A 22,346-nucleotide genomic window follows, 5' to 3' on the forward strand; every position below is an offset into this window, starting at 1 on the left:
TAGGGGCTTTTCACCTTTTGGCTTTTACCATTCTGTTCTCTCCTGTTTGTTCCTATTGCTCTGACAGTGAACATGATCTCTACTGTGGCCTGTTGAGTACCTACTATGTGTCAGGCAGTACAATTGGACATTTATCTTCAGGATAGATTTATAAAGTGGTTTAGTAGGTGAAGAACTAAAGCCATCTACATTTCCCACAGCCATATGCTAAGAATCCCAGAACTACAACTCAACCCAACCCCCATTTTCACTACTCTCGGCTGTCCCCACTTGTCCTACAGCTACGGATATGACGGGAAAGCAAAGGAAGGTCCAACCCCCTGACTAGGGGTTCCACTTGAGCCCAGATTATCAGCCTCCTCCATCCCCCCTTTCTGTGGGGGTCCCTGCAAATGCTATGGCTGACAGAAAATGATCTGTGAGAGGCAAGAAGGAAGTCTGGTTTAACACTTAGTAAGCTGGGCTGGTTCAGACTTCCAGAGTCTGACCAGTAGCAGTTTATTTAAGCACAATGCAACTTTGGGGAAAGTTTCCTTGTGACAGTTATCACACAAAGCTTAAGGCATGACTACATCAAAACTCCTTTGCAAAGTACCTGTGATTTCTTCTGTAAGAATGGGTTCTAGGGAGAAGGATTTATAATGAGCATAATATAGACTGTTTTGCAAAGTACATGAGACTTCTTTCATAAGAGTGGGTTCTGTTGACCAAGAAACAATGCTCAGGAGTCTGGGAAATTCAGGTGAAGCCTGGCTTTATAGAATAGCAAAAGATTACCAGGTTATTAGCTACATCCACTCCCAGCCTTCTGGGTGGAATGCAGGCGTAAACCCTTCTGTTGAAGAGACAAGCTTGAGAGCTGAACATCCCTGCTTTCTCCAGTGCTGATCTGTGAGCATGAGGACCTTGTGGCTTCTATACCTTTCCTTCTCAGCACTGTTCCCCACTCACTTGTCATTCCTTCCTTGGTAAACTCAGGGTTTGTGTTCAGTTAATCCTTGAAGTTCCTGAGAAGATCTTCCCTATGCTTTGAGGTGGGCATGGTGGAACAAGGGCCGGCTGCTCCCTCGGGACCTATAGTCATGTTTTAAGGGAAAACAGATGCTGGGAGAATGTTCAGGAACCACCATCCTCTATCCTACTGTGGGGCAGGTTTCAGAGCTTCTGTTCCAGTTCTGATGCACTTGGAAGAAGGGGTGTTGTTTTAGAGAAGGGCAGCTGGTTTAGGAGCTGGGGGGAGCCAGCAGCATGTAGCAGGGTTTGAAAACGCTACTGTGCACACTTGGAATATAACCCAGCTGTGGTCAGCTTCCTAAGTGATGAGGAAAGTCAGAACTTGGCTCGTTTCTTGTGTCATTCAGGGTCCTTCTGGCCTTCCTCACTGTCCCTGTACATGTAAGGTTTAAAGTGATCAGCTTGAGAAAAATAACAGTTTTGAAATCCATTTGAAACAGTGATTTCAAAGAATCTAGAACCTAATGTGCAGAGACTCAGTCATAGAGAGTGCTCAACAGAACCAGTTAGTCAAGAGAGAGTGGGGATGGCCTGTCGCCCATCGCTTGTGACTCTGAGGTGAATACAAATGCAGTGTGCACCGTGCACAGTTCTTCATCCTGAGGGATGAAGAAGGGAGCCTGTCCACCCAGCCTACCTTTCCCCCATACACATGACTATCCAGGGACTTCTGCCCAATCACTGTTTTGCTCAGACAGCTTCCCGGATAAACTGTCATCCAGTTTCTCTTTGGAAAGCTGCTGTTCCCCCAGAACATTCCAAGTACAAGCCGCCCTGGGACGTGTGGCCTGCCTGCTTACTGCTCTAAACAGGGCATCTGGACAGCTTAACGGTCTGCTTATTGCTACATGTCAGGAATTCTTCTCTATGCTGCTCCATTGAGAAATAAATTACTGTTTTCTTCATGTTAAGTGAACTCACTATGTAGACCATACTAGCCTCAGACTTACAGAGATTCACCTTCCTCTGTGTCCCGAGTGTTGGGATTAAAGGAATGTGCCACTATCACCCGGCTAAGTGTTGATATTTAAAATACTGTTTTATCTCAGTTACTGTTTCTAAGCCATTTAGAGTGTTTATTTGTGATAAGGGCATATGGAATTGCCTCTGTGTGTATTATCAAGCACCTTTCAGCTTGTTGGTGATTACTGTTGGCACATGGGCACACCAGTTTATGAACAAATATTGAATCTGAGCTGCACCTATGACTCTGAAGTCAAAATTTAGATTTATTTCTTTTCAGTCAGACAAATGCATCCTGTAGCTCAGTGGCAGAATGCTTTAAGTAGCATGTATGAGGCCCTAGGTTCAATCCAAGTACGAGGGCAGGAGAGAGCCAAGTCCAATGCATGTGAAGGACTACAGTGGTATAAACAAGAATGTTGCTGTCCAGTTCCATGACAAAGATGAATGACATCTACACCTTCGAGTAGTCTGGTTTCACCAAAGGCAGTCATTGGTATCAATGTGATCAAGTTGTTCCTCCACAGTGGTTTTACATAGTGTTTTCTGCAGTTAAAACAGGACAAGGGTCTAGGGAGATGCTCGGTTAGTAAAGATTGGGATCCCCAGTAACCGATTAAAAAGCTGAGTGTAGTGCCATGCATCTTTAACTCCAGGGCTGGAGCTGGGGCCAGGCAGAGACTGGGCAGCCAGCCTGGCTAAATCACCGAGAGACCCTTTTCAAAAGTTAGAGTGGAGAGCAATTAAAGAACACACCCAATGTTAACCTCTGGTCCCCACACACAAAGTACAGACACACTATGTATATAATCATGCACATACGCACATACACACTTAACAAGGGGGAGAGGTGGAGATTTTACAATTCACCTGGATATTTGTTGCCACATGGGCAAATGTCTTCCATTCTGTAAACAAACCTGGTTTGTATCATAAACAGCCAGCTTAAAGATCATACTTAAGAAATGACTTAATGCTGGAGGGAGGAGGTGGGATCTGTGGGTGGTGTGTAGAGTGAGTAGAAAATTTCTTAATAAAGAAAAATGGAGAGAAAAAAAAAGAAATATCATACCAAACAAAATGAAAAAAGAAAAGAAATGACTTAATGCAGTCATCTTGGTTCATGGAAACTGTTTCTTCATATCTTAACCTGTCAGACAAAGAGTCTTAACCTCAGAGGCACTCTCAGCCTGAGAATGCAGCACAAGCTGGGGAAGGACTAGCCAGAAAGCCTGGGTTTACTTTGTCCTGTTTCCTCTCCCACAGGGACACATGGAAGGGGAAGTGTGGGGACTGGCAGCCCACCCTCTCCTGCCCATCTGTGCAACAGTAAGCGATGACAAAACCCTTCGGATCTGGGAATTATCCTCCCAGCACCGCATGCTGGCAGTCCGGAAACTGAAGAAAGGTACACAGCATCTCCTGTGTTGATTGATTCATTCATCAACTACTGTTGCCTGAGAGCACCTGTTACACACCCTAAAAACATCCTAAGCAAGGGAATTCAGAGTTTACCGTGCAGTTAAAACTAAGAGCATGTAGAGCTCTTCCAGAAGTTGGTCATGTCTCAGAGTGCCTCTGCACCATTCACTCTGCTTGTGCTATACAGGCGCTGGCTGCCTGGGCCTGTATCCTTCCTCGTTGAGAGCTGAAATGCGTCAGCTTATAAAATAAAACAAATGAAGAAAACCATTATCTATCTCCATGACTAACAGTCCCCAGAAGTCATGGAAAATAAAAGGTCAGTTTGATAGAAAAAGATAGTTGATGTCATAAATGTGTGTTGAACATCTGCACACAGTAGGCTCAACAGGAGGGGCCAGTTCAGCAAATGCTTCTCAAGTGGCTCTATATGGCAAGCCCTGAGGATCCCACAGCGAACACGAGATTTGAAAGGAGTCCCAGCAGCAGCAGGTAATCTGAGAGGAGTCTAAAAATAGGACTCTTTATAAAGGGGTGGGGAGGGATGAAATGACCAGGCTATGCCACCAGTAGCTGCAGGTGCCATCGCCAGGCCTGGGCTTGAAAAGACAAAAGGATGGTTGGTGGGATGGGGAGTAGAAATGTCTGAGACGGTGGCCTTGGAGGAGCAAATGTTCTGACCTCCCAGTCTCCACCTTCCGGTCTTGCCATCTTCATCTTGATCAAACCTACCCCGGCACCCAGAGGCCAGGGAGCTCCTGACACAGTGCACTCAGGCCAGCTTCAGGCAGACAGGTAGAGAAGGGTGAGAGGTAGAACAGCTATCCTGTAGGAATCAGGAGCCATGGAAGCTCAGCCCAGACCTGCCAGCTGGACTGCTTTCTTAGGAGGAAACAAGGAAGCTGAGCCTTGTGGTCACAAAAATTCTTAAGGCAGGAAAGGCTGAGCTTGGGTCCTGGCCCTTGAGTATTTGTGCTGAGTCATTCTGCAGACGTGGGAGCATCTAAAGGAATCATGCAAATGACAGCATAGAACTGGTAGTTGTGAGTCAGAGACCATGCTAGCACATCACTCTTACTCTGTAAACGTGGGAGTCCTCTTTCCCGCTCAGCCTGTTGGCCAGCAGGGGAAAGGCAGAAGAGGCCACAGAAGCTTTGTATGCGTATGCGGCTCATGAGCACAAATGGCGACAGCCCTCCAGGAGACAGTTTCGGCGAATCAGCTCAATTTTATTCCAGAGAATAAGGAATATATAGGACTGGGGAGCCTGGGGACAAACCCTAATTTTCATTAAGTGGCCTGCTCTTATCACAAGGCTTGGTGTGTGCAGTAGCGTCCTTTAGCAGAGCTCCTAAAGCCAGTCTTCTCAGCAGGGATCTGTGCCAAGGGTCGAGCTAAAGATGAATCAGGCATCTGGTTTTAAAGACAGCTTTCAGATAAGATCAGTCCTCCAGGCCCAGGGACATTCTCCAGATAAGGGCAGGGTGAGAGCAGGAAGCTTTGTTGGGGAGGGAGCTCCATGTTGCGAGCTATTGAGATAAGCTGCCAGGCCATGGCAGACTGCGACCTCTAACCAGCAGTGTGTCCTAACATGCAGAGACCCAGTGAACAAGGCATCATTCTCACCACATACAGACTAGGAAATGAAGACAGGTTTCTATAGTAGTTTGTCCAAGGTCATCTAACTAATAAATAGTGAAACCGAATGCACACTGCAGCATGGTGGCCTCACAGAGCAACCTGTTTGCCCTGGTTGTCACCCTCTCTCCACATTGCCTCACTTTTCCCTGGATGCCTACAACTTGGTAGATAGTGGAGCAAGGATTTCGACCAAGTCCAAGCCATGCTCTGAACAATCAAATTGTCTTGCCCTCTAATATGCATTGGTGAGATGAAACTGGGACCTTGTTGTGGAAGCTAGTCAATGGACTTCAATCCCTAGGTTAAAAATTAGTCAAAAGAGCCACTATTGCTCTTAGATGATAGTTCAGCCTAGCTTCCCCTGCTATCCTGATGTAATTATTAACCCTAAAACATGGCCCAGTTTGTACAGTAGTTATGGTTCACCCCACGCTGACGATGTTCCCAGGGCTAGCTAGTCTTGACTGACTCACAGTAGGGAATAAGTGTTAAGTGGACAAATGAATGGGACTATTGCTTACATAAACCGATTCAAAGCTACCAGAATGAACACAGCTTTCAGCGTCTGTCAGCAGAGGCATGGGTCCCCACGGAAGCTAGACTGAGCCGCCTCAGCACAAGGCCGCATGGCGAGGACTGTGACAACCAGAATTTTCCACCTCTTGATTGTGCATTATGATCCACAAAGCAGAGAAGCTAAAATTATAAGGGGTTTTCTAAATAAAACAAAAGTGTATGCCATCAGTATATCCCAAAAATGGTTTCTAGACATTTTGTTGGAGAACTCATGTTCTTGACTATTTCCTCTTTTCTCAGAGGATGTCATCCACCAGCCCTCTTTCAGCCACTCAGCCTACCTACCTTAAAAGGCCCAGATACTCCAAGATAAGGAAATGAATGGATAAACCTTATGGAAATTAAAGTTTATTTTTAAGATTGACCTTTTTACTTACGTTATCTGTGCACCTGTGTGGAGGTATGTGCACGCAGACACTCACGTGAGAAAATGTCCTACTCCCTGAAGTCCACTCCCTGAAGGTGTGGGTGCTGGGAACCAAATGGAGGCCCTCTGCAGGAGCAATGAGGGCTCTTAAAATGTGATTTTGATAGTGTGTGGGACGAAGACATATTTAAATATGATGATTTTCACAGATTTAAAAATAGGTGTTTATTATGTTATATATGCACACATGTACATGAAGACTAGAGACAACTCTTGGGAGTTTGTCCTCTCCTTCTGCCGTGGGTTCTCAGGTTCAAACTCAGGTTGTCAGGCTTGTATAAAAAGTGTTTTACCCACAGAACTGTCTCACTAGTCCCCAAATGATGAAATTTGAATTCCCACCTGGGAAGTGTTAAAGGCCCAGTCACACATAAACGTGTGATGCACACATCCACTTTCTCCCATGTCTCCATCTGCTTTGATCAACAGCAAAGTGCTCAGGATTATGATTTTCTCGGATCCTTTTGCAGGAGGAAGATGCTGTGCCTTCTCCCCTGATGGGAAAGCCTTAGCAGTTGGCTTGAATGATGGAAGTTTCTTGGTGGTAAATGCTGACACTGTGGAAGACATGGTCTCCTTCCATCACAGAAAAGAAATGATCTCTGACATTAAATTTTCAAAAGGTGAGCCAGGTGGTGGTGGCACATGCCTTTGATTCCAGCACTCAGGAGGCAGAGGCAGGCAGATCTTTGTGAGTTTGAGGCCAGCCTGGTCTACAGAATGATTTCCAGGACAGCCAGGGAGAAACTCTGTCTCAAAAAAAAAATTTTTTTTCAAAAGGTGAAGATGGCAGTAGGTACTTTTAAAAATAGCAATCTCGAGACAAAATTTTTTTGTAAGAATGGACTGTTCTAAAAGTTTCTTTGACCTTTCTCCCACTTCAAAATCTTAAGGTCCTGGAGGTGAATTCCTACATCATATGTGTTGCTGTTTACTGTGTACTTGTCTCTATAGATACAGGAAAATACCTTGCAGTGGCATCCCATGATAACTTCGTGGATATTTACAACGTACTTACGAGCAAGAGGGTTGGCATCTGTAAAGGAGCTTCTAGCTACATCACACACGTTGACTGGGACTCTAGAGGTAAAGCAGGCTGTGGTTTTAAGATGAAACTTAAATTCAACGTCTGTTCATGCATCATTTCCAGAGAGAACGGCAGTTAGAGGAAAACAAGAAGAGAAGGGCCCACGGCAGCATATGCGGCTAGCCTGACGGCCCAGGAGCAGCTGCTGTTAACGTGGCTTTCTGTTCTGTGAGGGTGCCATCAATTGAATCCATTGGGGCTTAAGACCAAGAACACATGTGATGCCCTGAGTTGCCATACATGCCTTGGGTTGCATGTGATCTGTCCTTGCCTTTCTACTTAGCCTTCCTGACCAAGACTCTGTCTCCAGGAGTTTGGCCCCTGAAGTCTCAAGCAATTTTCATCTGTCAGTGGAGACAGAAACCTATGTTCAGCTCACTTGAATTTACCTTTGCCCTCCAAAACTCCTAGATTCCCCCTTTGCCTCCTCCAAGTTACTTCCACAAAACCATGAAGACTTGTCTCTGTAACACATCTAGCATCTACTATTTGTGAAGTCTTAAGACAGACAATGGCCAGGCGGTGGTGGCGCACGCCTTTAATCCCAGCACTCGGGAGGCAGAGCCAGGCGGATCTCTGTGAGTTCGAGGCCAGCCTGGGCTACCAAGTGAGTCCCAGGAAAGGCGCAAAGCTACACAGAGAAACCCTGTCTCGAAAAACCAAAAAAAAAAAAAAAAAAAAAAAAAAAAAGACAGACAATGTAGATCTAGTCTCTGTGAACGTTATAATTTAGGGAGGGAGATGGCCTTGTTCTGAAAGAATATAGATGTGTGATGATACAGACATGGGGTGAGAAGCTGTGAGTCCTAGAGGAAGTAGTGAGGAGACTTGGGATGGGCCATGTCAGTATTGGGGTGGACTGTAAGTGCTATACAGGGGTTTACTGTGGGATCCTAGAGAGTTGATTGATGTTAGCCTGGAGTAAGCATTTAGGAGTGGGCAGGATCCTCATCTGCAAAGAAGTCATAGCCTGCTGTGGACGAAAAGTCCGGTGTGTGTTCTGAGTGCCAAGGGAAATGCAAGATACCAGATAGCAAAGGAACGTGGTGTACAGAGCTGAGAAGGGGGGGACGGGGGGGGGGGGGGGGGGGGGGGGGGGGGGTAAGAAGTGGTAAGTAATGCTTGGCTGAGCAGTGGAGGAAAGGACCCTTCCGCCATGCTAGTTCATGTGGAATTCTATTCTGGAGGCATTGGGGAGCTCCAGGTTATTTTGAGTTGGGCATTCCCAAAAGCAACTAATAAAAGTCAGAGAAAGCTGACAAGGGTCTGAGCAGAAGTTCCTGCAGAGACTCTGGATACCTTATTTCAAGAATTTTTTGTAGATAGTCATAGACTGGGCCAGGAAGTTGTTCAGCTGTGTCTAGATTTGCTGCACTGGAATTTGAACTTTCTTTGAGCTCTATGGCCTGCAGGAGTTTTTTAACAGTAGATAGAAAGGAAAACATGTGACTTATTGTAAGAGGTGCCAGCCCCAACGAGGGCAGATGGAAATCAGATAACCCCCCCTGGCTTTCTGGTCAGGGCCATGCCAGACAGGCAGAGAGGCAAGGGTGTGGGATGAACTTGTGGTCAGGCAGGAGCACGGCTACTTGAGTCCCCTAGAGTTGGGAAGGCCAAAGAGCAAGTGGGAACACTGCCTCTCACTACCTACTTCTTTTATATTCTCTGTTCTATTGCTTTAACAACTCAAGAAGGCAATGGTTGCCCCTATTGCTTCTTCCCTTTGTGTGCTAGGATAAGATGACTGTTCAGAGCCCACCACACACAGAGCTGCAGCATCTGACATGAGGTGTGAAATCACCCTTCTGCCGTCACTGTTAGGGGATAAAACCCACCAGTAGTTTTATGTGGAAGTGAAGGACCAACAGAAAAATGGGGTACATGAAGTTTTGATTTGGAAGATTTTAAAGAGATTTTAGATGGAAAATACATAAACATTTTACCATTATTAAATATACAGTTCAAGCATGGAATATATTCTCATTGTTGTGTGGCCGTTACTATTATCCACCTCCAGAACTCACTTCGTCTTGTAGGACTAGAACTTTTTACCCAGCAAACGACAGCTCTCCCGTCAGTCCCTAGGAACTTCCTTTCCTGCCTTTTGAAATTGACTTCTCTATGCACCTCATCTTAGTAACAATCCCACAGTGCTGTCTTTTTGTTACTCACCCATCTCCCTCCATGTGGTGTCCTCAGGGACACCGCCATGTTGCAGCCTGTACCAGAATTCCCTTCCTAAGGCAGGTGATAACTGACTATGTGTCTACACCACCTTCTGCTTTTGTGTTTATCTGTTGATACACACCTAGGTTGTCTCCACACTTGCTATTGTGAACAATGCTGTCGTGAACCTGGGCGCACAAGTGTCTTTCAAGCCCCTGTTATCAATGCCTGGGGTATGTACCCAGCGACAGAAGTAGTTAGGTCTGTTGGCAGTTTCCTGAGACATCTTTCTACTGTTCTTCACAGAAGCTGCACCCCTTGGCCTTCTCTCCAGCAGCAGCACACAAGGGTTCCAGTCATTCACACCCTTCTTAACACTTGAATTTTCTCTGTTTGGCTAGTAAGTCTCTTAATAGACACAAGCTGATCCCATACTGTGGTTTGAGTTTACATTTGGAGAATTGGGTCAATTTTGTTCTTGCATGTGTGTAGGCCTTACCTCGCATGCTGGAGACTGAAGAAGAAAAAGCTGGGACGGAAAAACCAAGATCTTTGTATCCATGACCAGGTTGTTGCTAGGGGTAGAGCAGGTGTTGAGTCTGTGTAAAGTGACTCAGAATGGAGCCATCACTTGGTGAGGGAGATGGGAAATATCTTACTGTCCTCTATTTTACCCAAGGCCAGCCCCCAGGACTGGGGAGGCACTCAGAGCAAGAGGAGGGAGAGGCCAGAGTGTTTGAAGACCCTTTCCAAAAGGGCCTTCAGTCAGGAGAAGATGTCAGACCCAGTGATCCCTATGGCTTGAGAGCACAGTAGAATACTTGTGTTTTTAGAGTCTAAACCATCTTGAGAATGGGAGCAGGTGCACCCAGGCCTCTTGCGTAGTTTAACTAAGTCCCATCAGCTGTCAACTATCTGTCATCCAGATATCCCGGGTTCCAAAGTGCTACATCTCAGGAATGTGCCATGCTTTTCATAGCAGAGTCCTTGAAAACATGGAAGGTAAAGAGCGAAATTTAGATGCAGGGGTTTGTTTGTCAGAAATAGTGAAAGCATCTGCTAGAGCCAGCTGGCTCAGCAGGGGTGGGGGTGGCGTAGGCGCAGGCGCAGGCGCAGCCTCAGCCTCAGCCTCAGCAGCCTTCGTGACCATGGCAACAGCAGGCTCATTTGTTTTTGCAGGAACGTCAGTTCCCCAAATGAAGGCTCATGCATGGAATACTAGAGAAAAGAATACATGGGGAGAGGCAAAACACGGGATGTATTGTAGATAGTAAAAGTTCATTTCTGAAAACAGTAGGACTAAATTATCTTTAGCCAATCAACAGTTAGAACCTTCACAAGACATTTTGTTTCTATTTTCACTTCAAATGGCCTGGCAAGTTTGATCCATGTAGTACAATTCTGGAATTATCCTGACTTGTAAGATATGTGGCAACTGGGCTAATGCATGTGGCTTTTGCTATGTGTGATTGGCTATCTCTCCTTATCTATGAGGACAGGTTTTTGTTTGTTTGTTTTATTTTTTTTCTGTTCTATTTTTCTGTATGAGAAGACTTTTCTAGTGATGAAAATGTGAGTTCTGAAAGAATTCAGTTTCTATTATTTGGGGACAATAATATATAGATGGTACAGACTTTTTGTGTTTGCTTCTGCTCCTTGTCCTCAGATTTCTGTGGGGCAGGGCAGGGATAAGAAGAGAAAACAAAGAAAGAGAGTACACAGTGGGCAGAGGGAGAGGAAATATGGTGACCTAACTATTCCTACCATATAATTATTAAAAGAAGGGAGAAAACACATGCCCACATGGCTTTCTTAAACATGAAAGTAGTTGTTTTTAATTCATAGTCTGTCTTTCAAGGAACAGAAACCCACTCAAACTAGCTGAAATTTCAAAATGATGATGAAGGATGAGTTTATTGGAAAGATGTAGAGTGCTTCATAGCCTCCAAGAGCAGGAAGCAATACCTAAGGAACTGCTTTATGAATGGACTGTAAGCTAAGCATGGTAGCACATGCCTTTAATCCCAGCACTCAGGAGGCAGAGGCAGTTGGATCTCTGAGTTTGAGGTCAGCCTGGTCTACAAAGTGAGTTCCAGGACAGCCAGGGCTACATAGATAAATTCTGTCTTGAAAAAACAAACAAACAAACAAAAAGAATGAAATGGAAATTTCTGGGAAATGAACCAAGCAGTCACTCTCTCCTTTCCTGCTCGGGGCAGCTGATCACACCGCTGCTCCTCTGGGTCCCGTGTATAACTTTGCCCCTGTTGTACACTCAAACCTTCCCTGACTCACTTGCACACTGCCCAGTCTCAGTTGCTCCCAAATGTCAATCTCAGCTCTAGAACCCACACCTCATCCCAGCAGGACACCCACTGGATGCCAACTCTTGGGGAGAGACAATTTTTATTGCCTTGCCCAGTGTGGGCTTTGGTTCTCTTGGGTCAGCATCTGTCACCAGAGTTAAACTTGCCTTCAGTTGAGATGGTTCTCAAGGAAGGGGAAGGGCAGTGAATGCCCACAGGTGTCTGGCATTGTGTGGCACTTCTTGTGTGTGTCTGCCTTGAGTCTCTAATGCTCTTGCACTCTGTTCCTCACCTTGTTAGCTCAGTATCTGGAGGTTTAACTGTGAAGTATGATCTTTAAAACTGTAGTTAGTAAAGAGAGTTATGATGATGTAGGACTTAGAATCCTGAGTTTTCTAATATCTTATAATTCAGGAGTCATCAAGGAATGGCTGCATTTAGAAAATGTCTTACCTGAAATTTTAATTTGCTTCCCACGTATTTTACAATCACTTTTGAAAGTCCTAATAACATACTTTCTTTGCAGATATATTTAGTTCATTAGAAAAGTAATGATTGCTCACTTCCTTCTGGGGAACAGTGAGCACTCACTTAAATCCCCCTCATTTCTTTCTTTCTCTTTGTCCATTTTCGCATGTTTAGTCATAAAATCTGCAAATTATGTCTGTCTCAGAGGCCCCCCTTTCAGATCCCTTCAATCCTCAGAGTCTAGGCAGCCCCACCCCAGTCATGTGATACCTTACCAAATTAGAAACTATTAGCTCAGATCAGCAGTGAAGAGTCTGGAGAACCTCATTTCTTAGTTCATCACTTGGAAACCTTCTTTAGGTTTCAGACCAAGTAATAAATGTTATAGATAGCATGTGAAGCACAGAGGAATCTTTGGGTATTATTTTTCCCAAGAGTTGGGGGGGGGGGGGGCGGGGAACAGCACTTTATGTAAATTGTTTACAGATCAAAGCATGCTGTCTGGGCAGAGGCAGTCAACAGAGGGTCCTAAGTCAAGTGAGTTCCTAGCTGGGGAAGCTAGACATTCATGGTTCTCTAAAGTATTCTCATGTCCAAGCCCAACTGAAATTTTCCATAATTAAACCATTGCAAAAAATAGTAGATTCCGTATTCCAACACATGACACTTTCCATTCATGAAGGATTGCTGCCCTTGGAGGAGGAGCATTTAGAAGTTGAAGCTTTTTCAACATCAGTCACAGTGAATGAGACCATAGTTGTATATCCGGATGGCTGAAAAGCCATTCACTCAACATTTTGTTGGAGGATCCCCTCTTTCTCCTTTTGAAGTCTTCCCTAAGACAAGGTTAGGGGGTCAGTATTTGTCTTTCTTATCTCTAACTTTCTCACAAGACTCTCACTTTCAATGCCAGAACAGTTTGCCTTTACTCCATCTACGTGTTAGACAGCAGTGGGGAAAAGGAGTGGAAAGTTTTACCTTGTCAGGGCTTGGAAAATCATAGCTCATTTTAGTGCTGCCAAACAAAAGACCAGCCTAGGTTCTTGTGCTATCTGACAGACACTTAAAGTCAAATTTATAAGGGCCATATTTTTTAAATTAGAGCTTTGGGCATTATCCAAGTAGTGTGTTGATATTTATGTGCTTTTTGAAATAATATAACATATACTTAACTCAATTTATGAGACAAATTAAAATGAATAAAGTTGTGGCAGCCATGCTTAGCATTTTATAACAAAATAGTAAATGCACAGTTTAATTCACTCTCTTATTTCTACCATAACAGGGAAATTGCTGCAAGTTAATTCAGGTGCCAAAGAACAACTTTTCTTTGAAGCTCCAAGAGGCAAAAGACATATAATAAGGCCCTCAGAGGTAACAGTCCTACATAAAGATTTTAAAAGATATTTGGGGGCTGGAGAGATGGCTCAGCAGTTAAGAGCACAAGCTGCTCTTCCAAAGGCCCTGGGTTCAGTTCCCAGTATCCACATGGCAGCTCAACTGTCTGTAACTCCAGTTCCAAGGCTTCTGACACTGTCACACAGACATACATGCAGGCAAAACACCAATGCACATAAAATAAAAATAAGTTATATATTTAAAAAAGATATTTTGCCTTTGTTGGAAAATATGCATTCTAATCAAGCCTGTCTGTCTTAACTAAGAACACAGGTTGCTGCCTACCTTTAGACTTTTTAATTTCTGAGGACAAGGGATGACTGTGTCGCTGACATCGTGATGGCGTTCTGCTCAGTCCTGTTTCCTGAAGACACTGAGTATGCTAACAAACTGAATGGCACATGTCACCTTTTCCATGCATCATGCCATTTTGTGTAATGCTTTATATGAATGTAATTTTTTAGATATTTTCTCAGTGTTTATTTGTAGTAATAAATAATATTATCCCTAATGATAATGGAAGATACTTTCTGAAACAGAAACTGTTTTCTTTTCCCTGTGTTTTCCCTATGCCCTTTGCTCTACATGTAATTTTTTAATAATTGAGATCAAGCCTATGAAAAACTTAGAGTCTGGTACTTGCTGCTAATGCTGGTAATCTAAGTTCAATCCTCAGAAATCAGAAAGTGGAAGGAGAGTACCGACTCCCCATATACACTGTAGCATGAGTACCCCTGACTCACATGCATATACACACACTGAAATATTTTTAAAGAAAGATTTGTTTTAATTTACTATCTCAATAATTCTTAGCCAGAGTAGTTTGCCCCCAGGAACATTTGTTGGTGCCCATGGAGAAGGGTGGTACTGACATCCAAGGGGTGAAGGCCAGGCATGCTGTTAAACATGGCGACCTGCATAGACCATTATAACACAACAAAGAATGATCTGGAATAAGGTGTCACTGCCGGGGCTGAAAATAGCTGATCTAGTTCATGGATTATACAGTGATTAAAAATCTAGTTAAAACCTCACAAACCTTTATTGTGGTCAGAGTTCCAAAATTCCAAAGTATGCTCTTGATCTAGAAAAAAACATTTGAGTATATTTGATTGTAGTATTGGCTTATTGAGAAATGGCAATACTACTTTAAATATGCAACTCAGTTGCTGGATACAGTGCTTGTGCCAGTAATGTCAATACTTGGGAGGCTGAGACAGGAGGATTTCTGAGAGTTCAAGCCCAGCATAGGCTACAGACTAAGACCCTGTCTCATAAAAAAGAACAACAATAACAACAATGGCAGTTAAGAATTGGGGCTCAGCAACCAAAGTTTGTCATCTACAACTATTCATTTGAAAAGTTGTTTCTCTTAAATAAAACAAAAAGAAATAAGGCTATACAAAATGATCACACTCTTTCATCCTCCTGCAGATTGAGAAGATAGAATGGGACACATGGACCTGTGTCCTAGGGCCCACCTGTGAAGGAATCTGGCCAGCACACAGCGACGTGACTGATGTCAATGCTGCCAGTCTTACTAAAGATGGCTCCCTCTTAGCCACTGGGGATGATTTTGGTTTTGTTAAGCTTTTTTCATATCCTGTCAAGGTAATATTGCATGTTTATTATAGATTTGATCTATTTCATTAGTTGACCTAAATTTATCTGTTGCACCTGAGTGGACATTTTTTATTTGAATGCATGGGCAGTGAGAAATAATATTTATTACTTCTGTAATGCTGTGTAGAAACCTCCCTCGTGCTGTGTTTAAGTGAATGACTTATGTGAAATTCTCATGACATAGAGGTCCTGCAACCCTACTCGTATGAACTGTGGTCTCGTCTTTACATCTCACACTCTGCCTTTCTAGCACAGTTCCAGAGACCAGGAACTTGCTGTCACTGAAAGCAGCACGGTTGTCTTTAAGCAGCTTCTGCTGTTAACAGGCATTACTTGACCCCGAGGTGAGCTCCTGTTTGCAGCCTGCACTTGCCCCTTGATCACTGAGACATCTTTCCAGCCCTCTGACAGCCTTTATATGTAGGAGCATTGTACCCTGCAGGCTCATCTCCTCCTGTCTGGGCATCAGCTTCCTTCAGCCATTTCCCATATGGCATGATTTCTAGCTGCCTCTCCCTCTATGCTGACATCATCAGTCCCTTCTCCAGCTTCCTAGAACTGAACCAGTGCTTCAGATAGAACCTGACTAGCTCACAGCACAGCCAGACTATTAGCTTCTTGGTTTTGACTTTACAGTTTCATTGAATAAAATTAAAACTTCAGCAGTTGAGTTGAAATTGTAGCTGAACTATACGTGTAGCTGTCATTCTCAGAAGTGTTCATGTTCTACCCTGTACTTGCAGAATCTAGTTTCTGAACTCTGGTTATAGTTTTGTGTCTATACCAAGAGAGCTTTTATCTTGTTTAGCTTGTCTATCCTAGCCACATCTTTCAAATGCCTTCAGGACTGCTTACTCTGTTCTAGCATCATGCCATCTTGGTTTTACATTCTTATTTCTAAATCATGGAAAGAGATAACAGTCAAACACCAGTGCCAGATGCCCCCATCAGTGTCCGTTCCATGTGTCAATCTACATTTAATTTCAGTACTGTAACTGATAACAGATATTTAAAACTCTCTAGCTGTACAGTACTATAGCCTCCTCCAAGACATCATTAAAATACTTGATGAAATGAACCAGCTGGAAGAACATGCTGTAATTCCAGCACTTGAAAAACAGACACAGTATAAGGGGCTTCCAGCCAGCATTGGCTACCAAGCAAGTTTGAGACCAGCCAGGACTATATGTCTCAAAACAAACATACAATAAAAAATATTGTAAACATATAGCTAAAAGTCATGCTTATTGTGTCTCTGTCATCCCCAGTTTCTCCTAAGGACCCACCCAACAGAAGAGGTAAAATCAGTTCACAGTCATGGGTCCTGCCCTCCAAATCCCTTATTGAACGCCTGTCTAACATCTCATCCCAGATTGCATCAGCTCACGAGTCAATACTTCCCAGTGCCTGCTTGTTTGCAGGAGCGGCCTTCCTGTGTCTGATACCACCTCTTCTGGTTCCTAAATTCCTAGGTATTAACAGCATTGTTTGTGGTCACATTTGATAGTTCATGGGCTGGCTTTCCCCTTTGGAAGGACATTCTTTTTGATAGAGGAAATAAGTAAATTTTCTGTCTGTTACTGTAACATCTATCCTAAGAAGTCTTCTTAACTTCCCTGTTTTTCTTGGTTTTACTTCCCTTTTCTGGTTCATGCAAAACTGACACGTTTAAAATGAAGCACACAGGTTTCCTCAGCACCCACTCCAGGTCTTTCGGATGTTTTTTGGTTTTGTTCTCTTTTGTTAGACCTGGTCACATCATCACTGTCAGAAGCCTTTTCTAATGACATGTCCAGTGCAGACATTACTGTTCATCCCACATTCATTAGCCTTCACCCAGTGATCCATTACTTCCCCTCACCTTGCCTATTTGGTCAGAGTTCAGTTCTCAGCAGCCATTTTCCTTGATTCTTCTACTTTTAATTTTTTTATATGTATGTGTGTATGTTATACATATGTGAGTGTATGTGTACATGCTTATATATGATGACCAGAGGTGCATGTTAGATATCTTCCTCTATTACTTTCTATCTTATTTTTTAATTAAAAAAAAAACTACATGCGGGGGTGTTTTGCCTGCATATGTGTCTATGCATCACAAGTGTGCTTGTACCCTTGGAAGCCAGAGAAGGCATCCAGTCCCTGGAATTAGAGTTATAGGTGTTGTGAGCACCATATGGGTGCTGGGAATCAAACCTGGGTCCTTTGGAAGAGCAGCCAGTGCTCTTAACTGATGAGTCATCTCTCCAGCTCTCTACTTTGGTTTTTGAGACGGAGTCTCTCCCTAAGCCTAGAGCTTAACAACTGGCTAGATCCCTAACAAGGAAGCTCCAGGAATCTGCCCCAGGAGTAAGGTGACAAAGTCTATGACCATGCCCAGATTTTTACGTGGGAGTTGGGGATACAAACTCAAGTCCTCATGCTTGAGTGGAAGGCATTTATTAACTGAGCCATCTCTTCAGCCCTCCACTCTTCATTTTAAAATGAAACTTCTTTTAGGACAATTTTTAAAAAATGTGATGCCTTGGTTTGACTCAAGGTTTGGGAAATTCTCAGCTGAAACCCTGTGGTACCGTTGTTTTTCACTCTTGTTCAGGTGGGATGCCTGGGGCAGTCATCTAAGCTGTGCCCTTCAGGCTTACAGAGTTCCGGGGCAGGATCTTAGATATTACACCAAAACCAAAAACAAACAAGGGCAGAAATAAGCAAGTGAGACTATACTAAACTAAAAACACTATACACAACAGTGGAAATTATCAAAGAAGTGAAAAATCAGCCACCAAAGTGAGAGAACATTCGCAGTGTCTGATAAAGGGTTAGTAACTGAAACCCAGAGGAACTCGGACAGTCCACAGACACAGCTCAGGTGGAGGGTCAGTGGACAGTGCTTGCCTGACACTTGCAAGTACAGCATTTAGTCTCCACAACCTAAAAAAAAAAAAAAAAAAAAAAAGATTGGGGCTGGAGAAGTAGCAAATAGAACACAGTGGTTTATATTTGTGAATTTTTGAGGAACCTGATACTGTTTTCCATAATACTGTACCAATCTGCATTCTCACCAACATTATCTTAGCATTTACGTCCGTGTCCCTTTTCTCCACATCCTCCTAAACACTTGTTCTTTTGTCTCTTGGGTACCAGTTGTCCTAACATATGTGGTGATATCTCCTATGGTTTCAATTTGCATTCCCCTGATAAGTGAAGTTGAATGGCTTTTCATACCATTTCTCATTTCCATATCAGTTTTTTTGGTTTGGTTTTGTTTTTGCAGAAAAGTCTGTTCAGGTCCTTTGTTCTCTGTCTCTCTCTCTCTCTTTCTTTCTTTCTCTCTCTCTCTCTCTCTCTCTCTCTCTCTCTCTCTCTCTCTCTCTCTCTCTCTGTGTGTGTGTGTCTGTTTGTCTTTCTCTCTGGTTTATTTTTATTATTTTAAAAATTATGTGTGTATATGAGTACAAGTGCCTTCAGAGGCCAGAAAGGGGCCTTAGATGACCTGGAACTGGAGTCAAAGGTGGTTTGAGTGGCTAACATGGCTGTTAGGAATAGAACTCCAGTCCACTGGAGGAGCAGGAGGCACTCTTAACTATTAAGCCTTCTTTCTCTTCACCTCACCCCACTGCCCATATATATCAGGCTGGCCTTGAATTTACTATGTTCCTCCTGCTTCTGCCTTCCAAGTATTGGTATTGCAGGTCTGTATAGCCATATTTAGTTCTCCCTATTTTTTTAAATCTAGCTTTTCTAGCTCACTTCCCTTACCCAATTAGTGTACACTATGCTGATGAGTATAGTTGCTCCTTCACCTGCTCTGGGTCTATTGAACAAATTCACTATTAACTGAATACATCATAGCCCTAACTGCACTGTGAATGAGTGTGTGTCCTCCTTCCAAACACATCACAGCCCTAACTGCACTGTGAGTATATGTCCTCCTTCCTAACTGTACTGTGAGTGTGTGTCCTCCCTCCAAACACATCAGTGCACTGTGAGTGTGTGTCCTCCTTCCTAACTGCGCTGTGAGTGTGTGTCCTCCTTCCTAACTGCACTGTGAGTGTTTGTGGAAAGAGGAGCTATACAGAAGTAAAGCTGAATGAATTCATAAGCATGGAACACTGGTCTAACAGAGTTAGTGAGTTATAAAAAGAGACATGAAAGCCAGGCCTGGTAGCACACACCTTTAATCCCAGCACTCAGGAGGCAGAGGCAGGCAGATCTCTGTGAGTTTGAAGCCAGCCTGGTCTACAGAGCAAGTTCTAGGACAGCCAGGGCTACACAAAGAAACCCTGTCTCAAAAAATCAAAATAAATAAATAAATAAGACAGCAAAATCAGGTGTGGTCGTGCATGTCTACAATCCTGGTACCTTATAGGCTGGCATGGAAGTATCCTAAGTGTGAGGTTGGGCTGGCTATAGAATGAACCTTGCTTCAGAGAGGCAATGCATGGAGTTCTTATTCACAACACTCTCCTGTGTCCAAAATGCAAACTTCATTTGTTAGCTAGAATATCTTAAATTGTCTTCTTGGTCATCTTACCTACTGCTTTTTCCCCTAGGTACTAGGCACATCTTCCAGGCATTGTTCTTCACTTGGCAAACATATCCCTATGTATTCACTTTTACAGTCACAGTCCTTCTTTGCAGAAATGTGTGTTCAGATCTCTTGCTAAATTTTAGTTTCTTTCTCTTCCTTTTTTAAGATTTATTTTTACTACTTTTTAAAATATGTGTATATATATATATATATGAGTGGTTGGGTATGTGTACATGAGTGTAGGTGCCTTCAGAGGCCAGAAGCGGGCATTAGATCTTGGCACCCAGAGCGCTAGAGGCCTTGGAAATACTGCCCGCCTGTTGGCTTCTCTGGTCTTACCACTCTATGAGCTTTGTTGAGAACTGGGTAGTTTCCAAGTGACAGGGAGGGTCAGCAGCTCCAGAGAGCTGCAGGACTGAAGCCCCAAGCTCTTGCCCCTGTTTCCTGCCATGTGTCTACTGTTTCAGGCTTCCCAGTACACCAGTTCAAAGCCCTTGGGAAGCCTCTTGTAAGTTCTGGCTAACATTTTCTTCTGGCACACCGATGCCTGGCTCCTGACCCAGGAGTTCATGTGGCTTACCACATTGCATAAGGTATTCCCTGGGAGCCACTGAGAGGATGGAAAAACCCCCTCTTTAAGTGGCTCTCACAAGAGCTCTTTCTGCCAGGCTGTGTCTCATGAGCCCAGAATGGAAGCTCCTCTGGTGCCAATGCTGGCTTCCCAGAACTTGTCAAGACAACCCTGGGGACAGCCAAAGGCATAACCCACCCTCCACCCCTCAACACCTGCTGATACAGTGGTGCAGCCTGAGTACCCCACTCCAAAAGCTTCCAGTAATGACTTGAAAACTGGGTTTTATTTATTTAGATTTGTCTAGTGGAAAAGAGCTTGCTTTGTCTTTGCAACAGTTCTTCGAGTGGTTTCTGCTTTCCAGTGTCCGTGGAAGAAACTGCTGTGGCATTTGTTTTAGACATTACTTGAGGTCCCTTGCTCCCTTCCGTCCTTGCCTGGGTTGTGATGTAAAAGCCACCATGGGGACTGGTTGGAAGTGTCAATCAGGAGTTCACACTAAACACCTCTGGGCCTGATGTGTTTGATGTTAGAGAGACACACAGACAAACTGTATTTCCTTACTTCCCAAATGCATCTCAAAAATACATGTTGAAGATCTATTGTGGGCCAAGCACTGTCTTATGGAGAGACCGGCCCTGCCTGCACAGAGCATGCATTCTCATGATACTAGCAAAATTACTGCTTTGAGCAGTTTTGTTACATCCCAGATAACAGAAAAAAACATGGGAATAATGAGCCGTGACTGGTAACTGCTAGCTTCTGACTTTATTTGCAGGGACAGCATGCAAGATTCAAGAAGTATGTGGGGCACAGCGCACACGTCACCAACGTGAGGTGGCTGCACAATGACTCTGTGTTGCTCACAGTAGGAGGTGCTGACACAGCCTTGATGATCTGGACCAGGGAATTTGTGGGGACCCAGGAAAGCAAACTAGTTGATAGTGAGGAGTCAGATACAGATGCAGAAGAAGATGGAGGTGAGTCCCAATCGGCCATGTCCCTCCCTTCCATTATAATGGTACCTTTCTCTCTGCTCCCTCCCCTTGAACACCTGAAAACCAGCTCACAACCCAATCTCTTTCTGTTGTTTGAGGCTATGATAGTGATGTTGCTAGAGAGAAAGCCATTGACTACACCACCAAGATCTATGCTGTGAGCATCAGGGAAATGGAAGGCACCAAACCACACCAGCAGCTAAAAGAGGTGTCCATGGAAGAAAGGTATGGTGTTTGCAAGGTCTGTTTGCATTTTTTTTGTACCTAACAACAAACCTATTTGAACTAGAGTACATTTCTTTGCCCTTGAATTTATATCAAAGTGAGACTTTTGTTATCTGCCTATGGAGTATTAACCTATGCACAGACTTAAGTTGAGGAAACTGCCCAATGCCCTCAGCACAAGCCAAGAGTCATTCACAGTTATGCAGATTGGTTATGGTGTATGGCTCGGATAGGCAAGAAATTTGGCTGGACTGGGCTTCGCTCACCTAGGGGAGGGAGCAAGAGAGCCCCAAAGGCCCTTGAATGCATGACTAACAAGACAGCTTGCTGATCAGCAGGACAGGAGGGCAGGCTTTTGAAGCGGGGTGGGGGATGTTGACGGAGTGGTGGAAATCCTTCTGTTCTGACCAGTCTTTCTGTGATTCGCTGTTACTTGATGTACTTCCCATTACTGTGCCCTCATTTGCCCAACTCTGTGCTGGGGCTGGCATTTCCAGACATGACCCATTTGTTTTGTCCCTGTGAATGCTGTGCATAGGTAGTGGGCTATCTTGTACCTTTCTGATCTTCAGTTTGACAAGAGAAATTGCCAAACATTGTATAATTTTAAAATGCAAAGCTTGTAATTACATAATTAACTATGTCCCTAATTGGGAAGCATAAATATTTACTGAAAACTAGAATCAGAAGAGAATCTCAGTGATCTGGCCCAGACTGATGAACATCTGGAAAGTTCTCAGTGAGCTCTTTTCCTTGAGGTAGGCTGGATGATCAGGGTTACCTCGACACAACACTGTATTCTGAGATTCAAAGTTTTGATTTTGTTAGAGCCTTCTGCCTAATGAAGCCATGTGATAAACATGTTCCCCACTTACTCTCAGATGTGGGTTCAGATCCAACCTCTCACTTCAGTTCAGTGACCGACTTTGGGTA

The 22,346-nt window shown here is 43.9% G+C and overlaps 1 protein-coding gene across 6 annotated transcripts in view; it reads left to right on the forward strand.

Annotated features, from left to right (window-relative positions):
* Nucleotides 1-22,346, forward strand: part of Eml6 (EMAP like 6) — a 266,137-nt gene that overhangs the window by 206,146 nt on the left and 37,645 nt on the right. For 4 of the 6 annotated variants that reach the window (XR_008217393.1, XM_052734573.1, XM_052734572.1 and 1 more), the window contains exons 22-28: nt 3,244-3,385; nt 6,514-6,666; nt 6,998-7,129; nt 13,356-13,444; nt 14,903-15,079; nt 20,969-21,170; nt 21,287-21,413. Coding sequence is in view for 3 of the 6 variants with exons in the window: in XM_052734573.1 (XP_052590533.1) it covers nt 3,244-3,385; nt 6,514-6,666; nt 6,998-7,129; nt 13,356-13,444; nt 14,903-15,079; nt 20,969-21,170; nt 21,287-21,413 (1,022 nt within the window). In the remaining 3 variants the exon portion in view is untranslated. The remainder of the gene's footprint in view (nt 1-3,243; nt 3,386-6,513; nt 6,667-6,997; nt 7,130-13,355; nt 13,445-14,902; nt 15,080-20,968; nt 21,171-21,286; nt 21,414-22,346) is intronic. The other 2 variants (XR_008217395.1, XR_008217394.1) reach the window with 1 other exon arrangement.

This window comes from Peromyscus californicus, unplaced genomic scaffold (assembly GCF_007827085.1).
Source record: "Peromyscus californicus insignis strain IS unplaced genomic scaffold, ASM782708v3 Scaffold_13__1_contigs__length_99412109, whole genome shotgun sequence".
NCBI classification, from domain to species: Eukaryota; Metazoa; Chordata; class Mammalia; order Rodentia; family Cricetidae; genus Peromyscus; species Peromyscus californicus.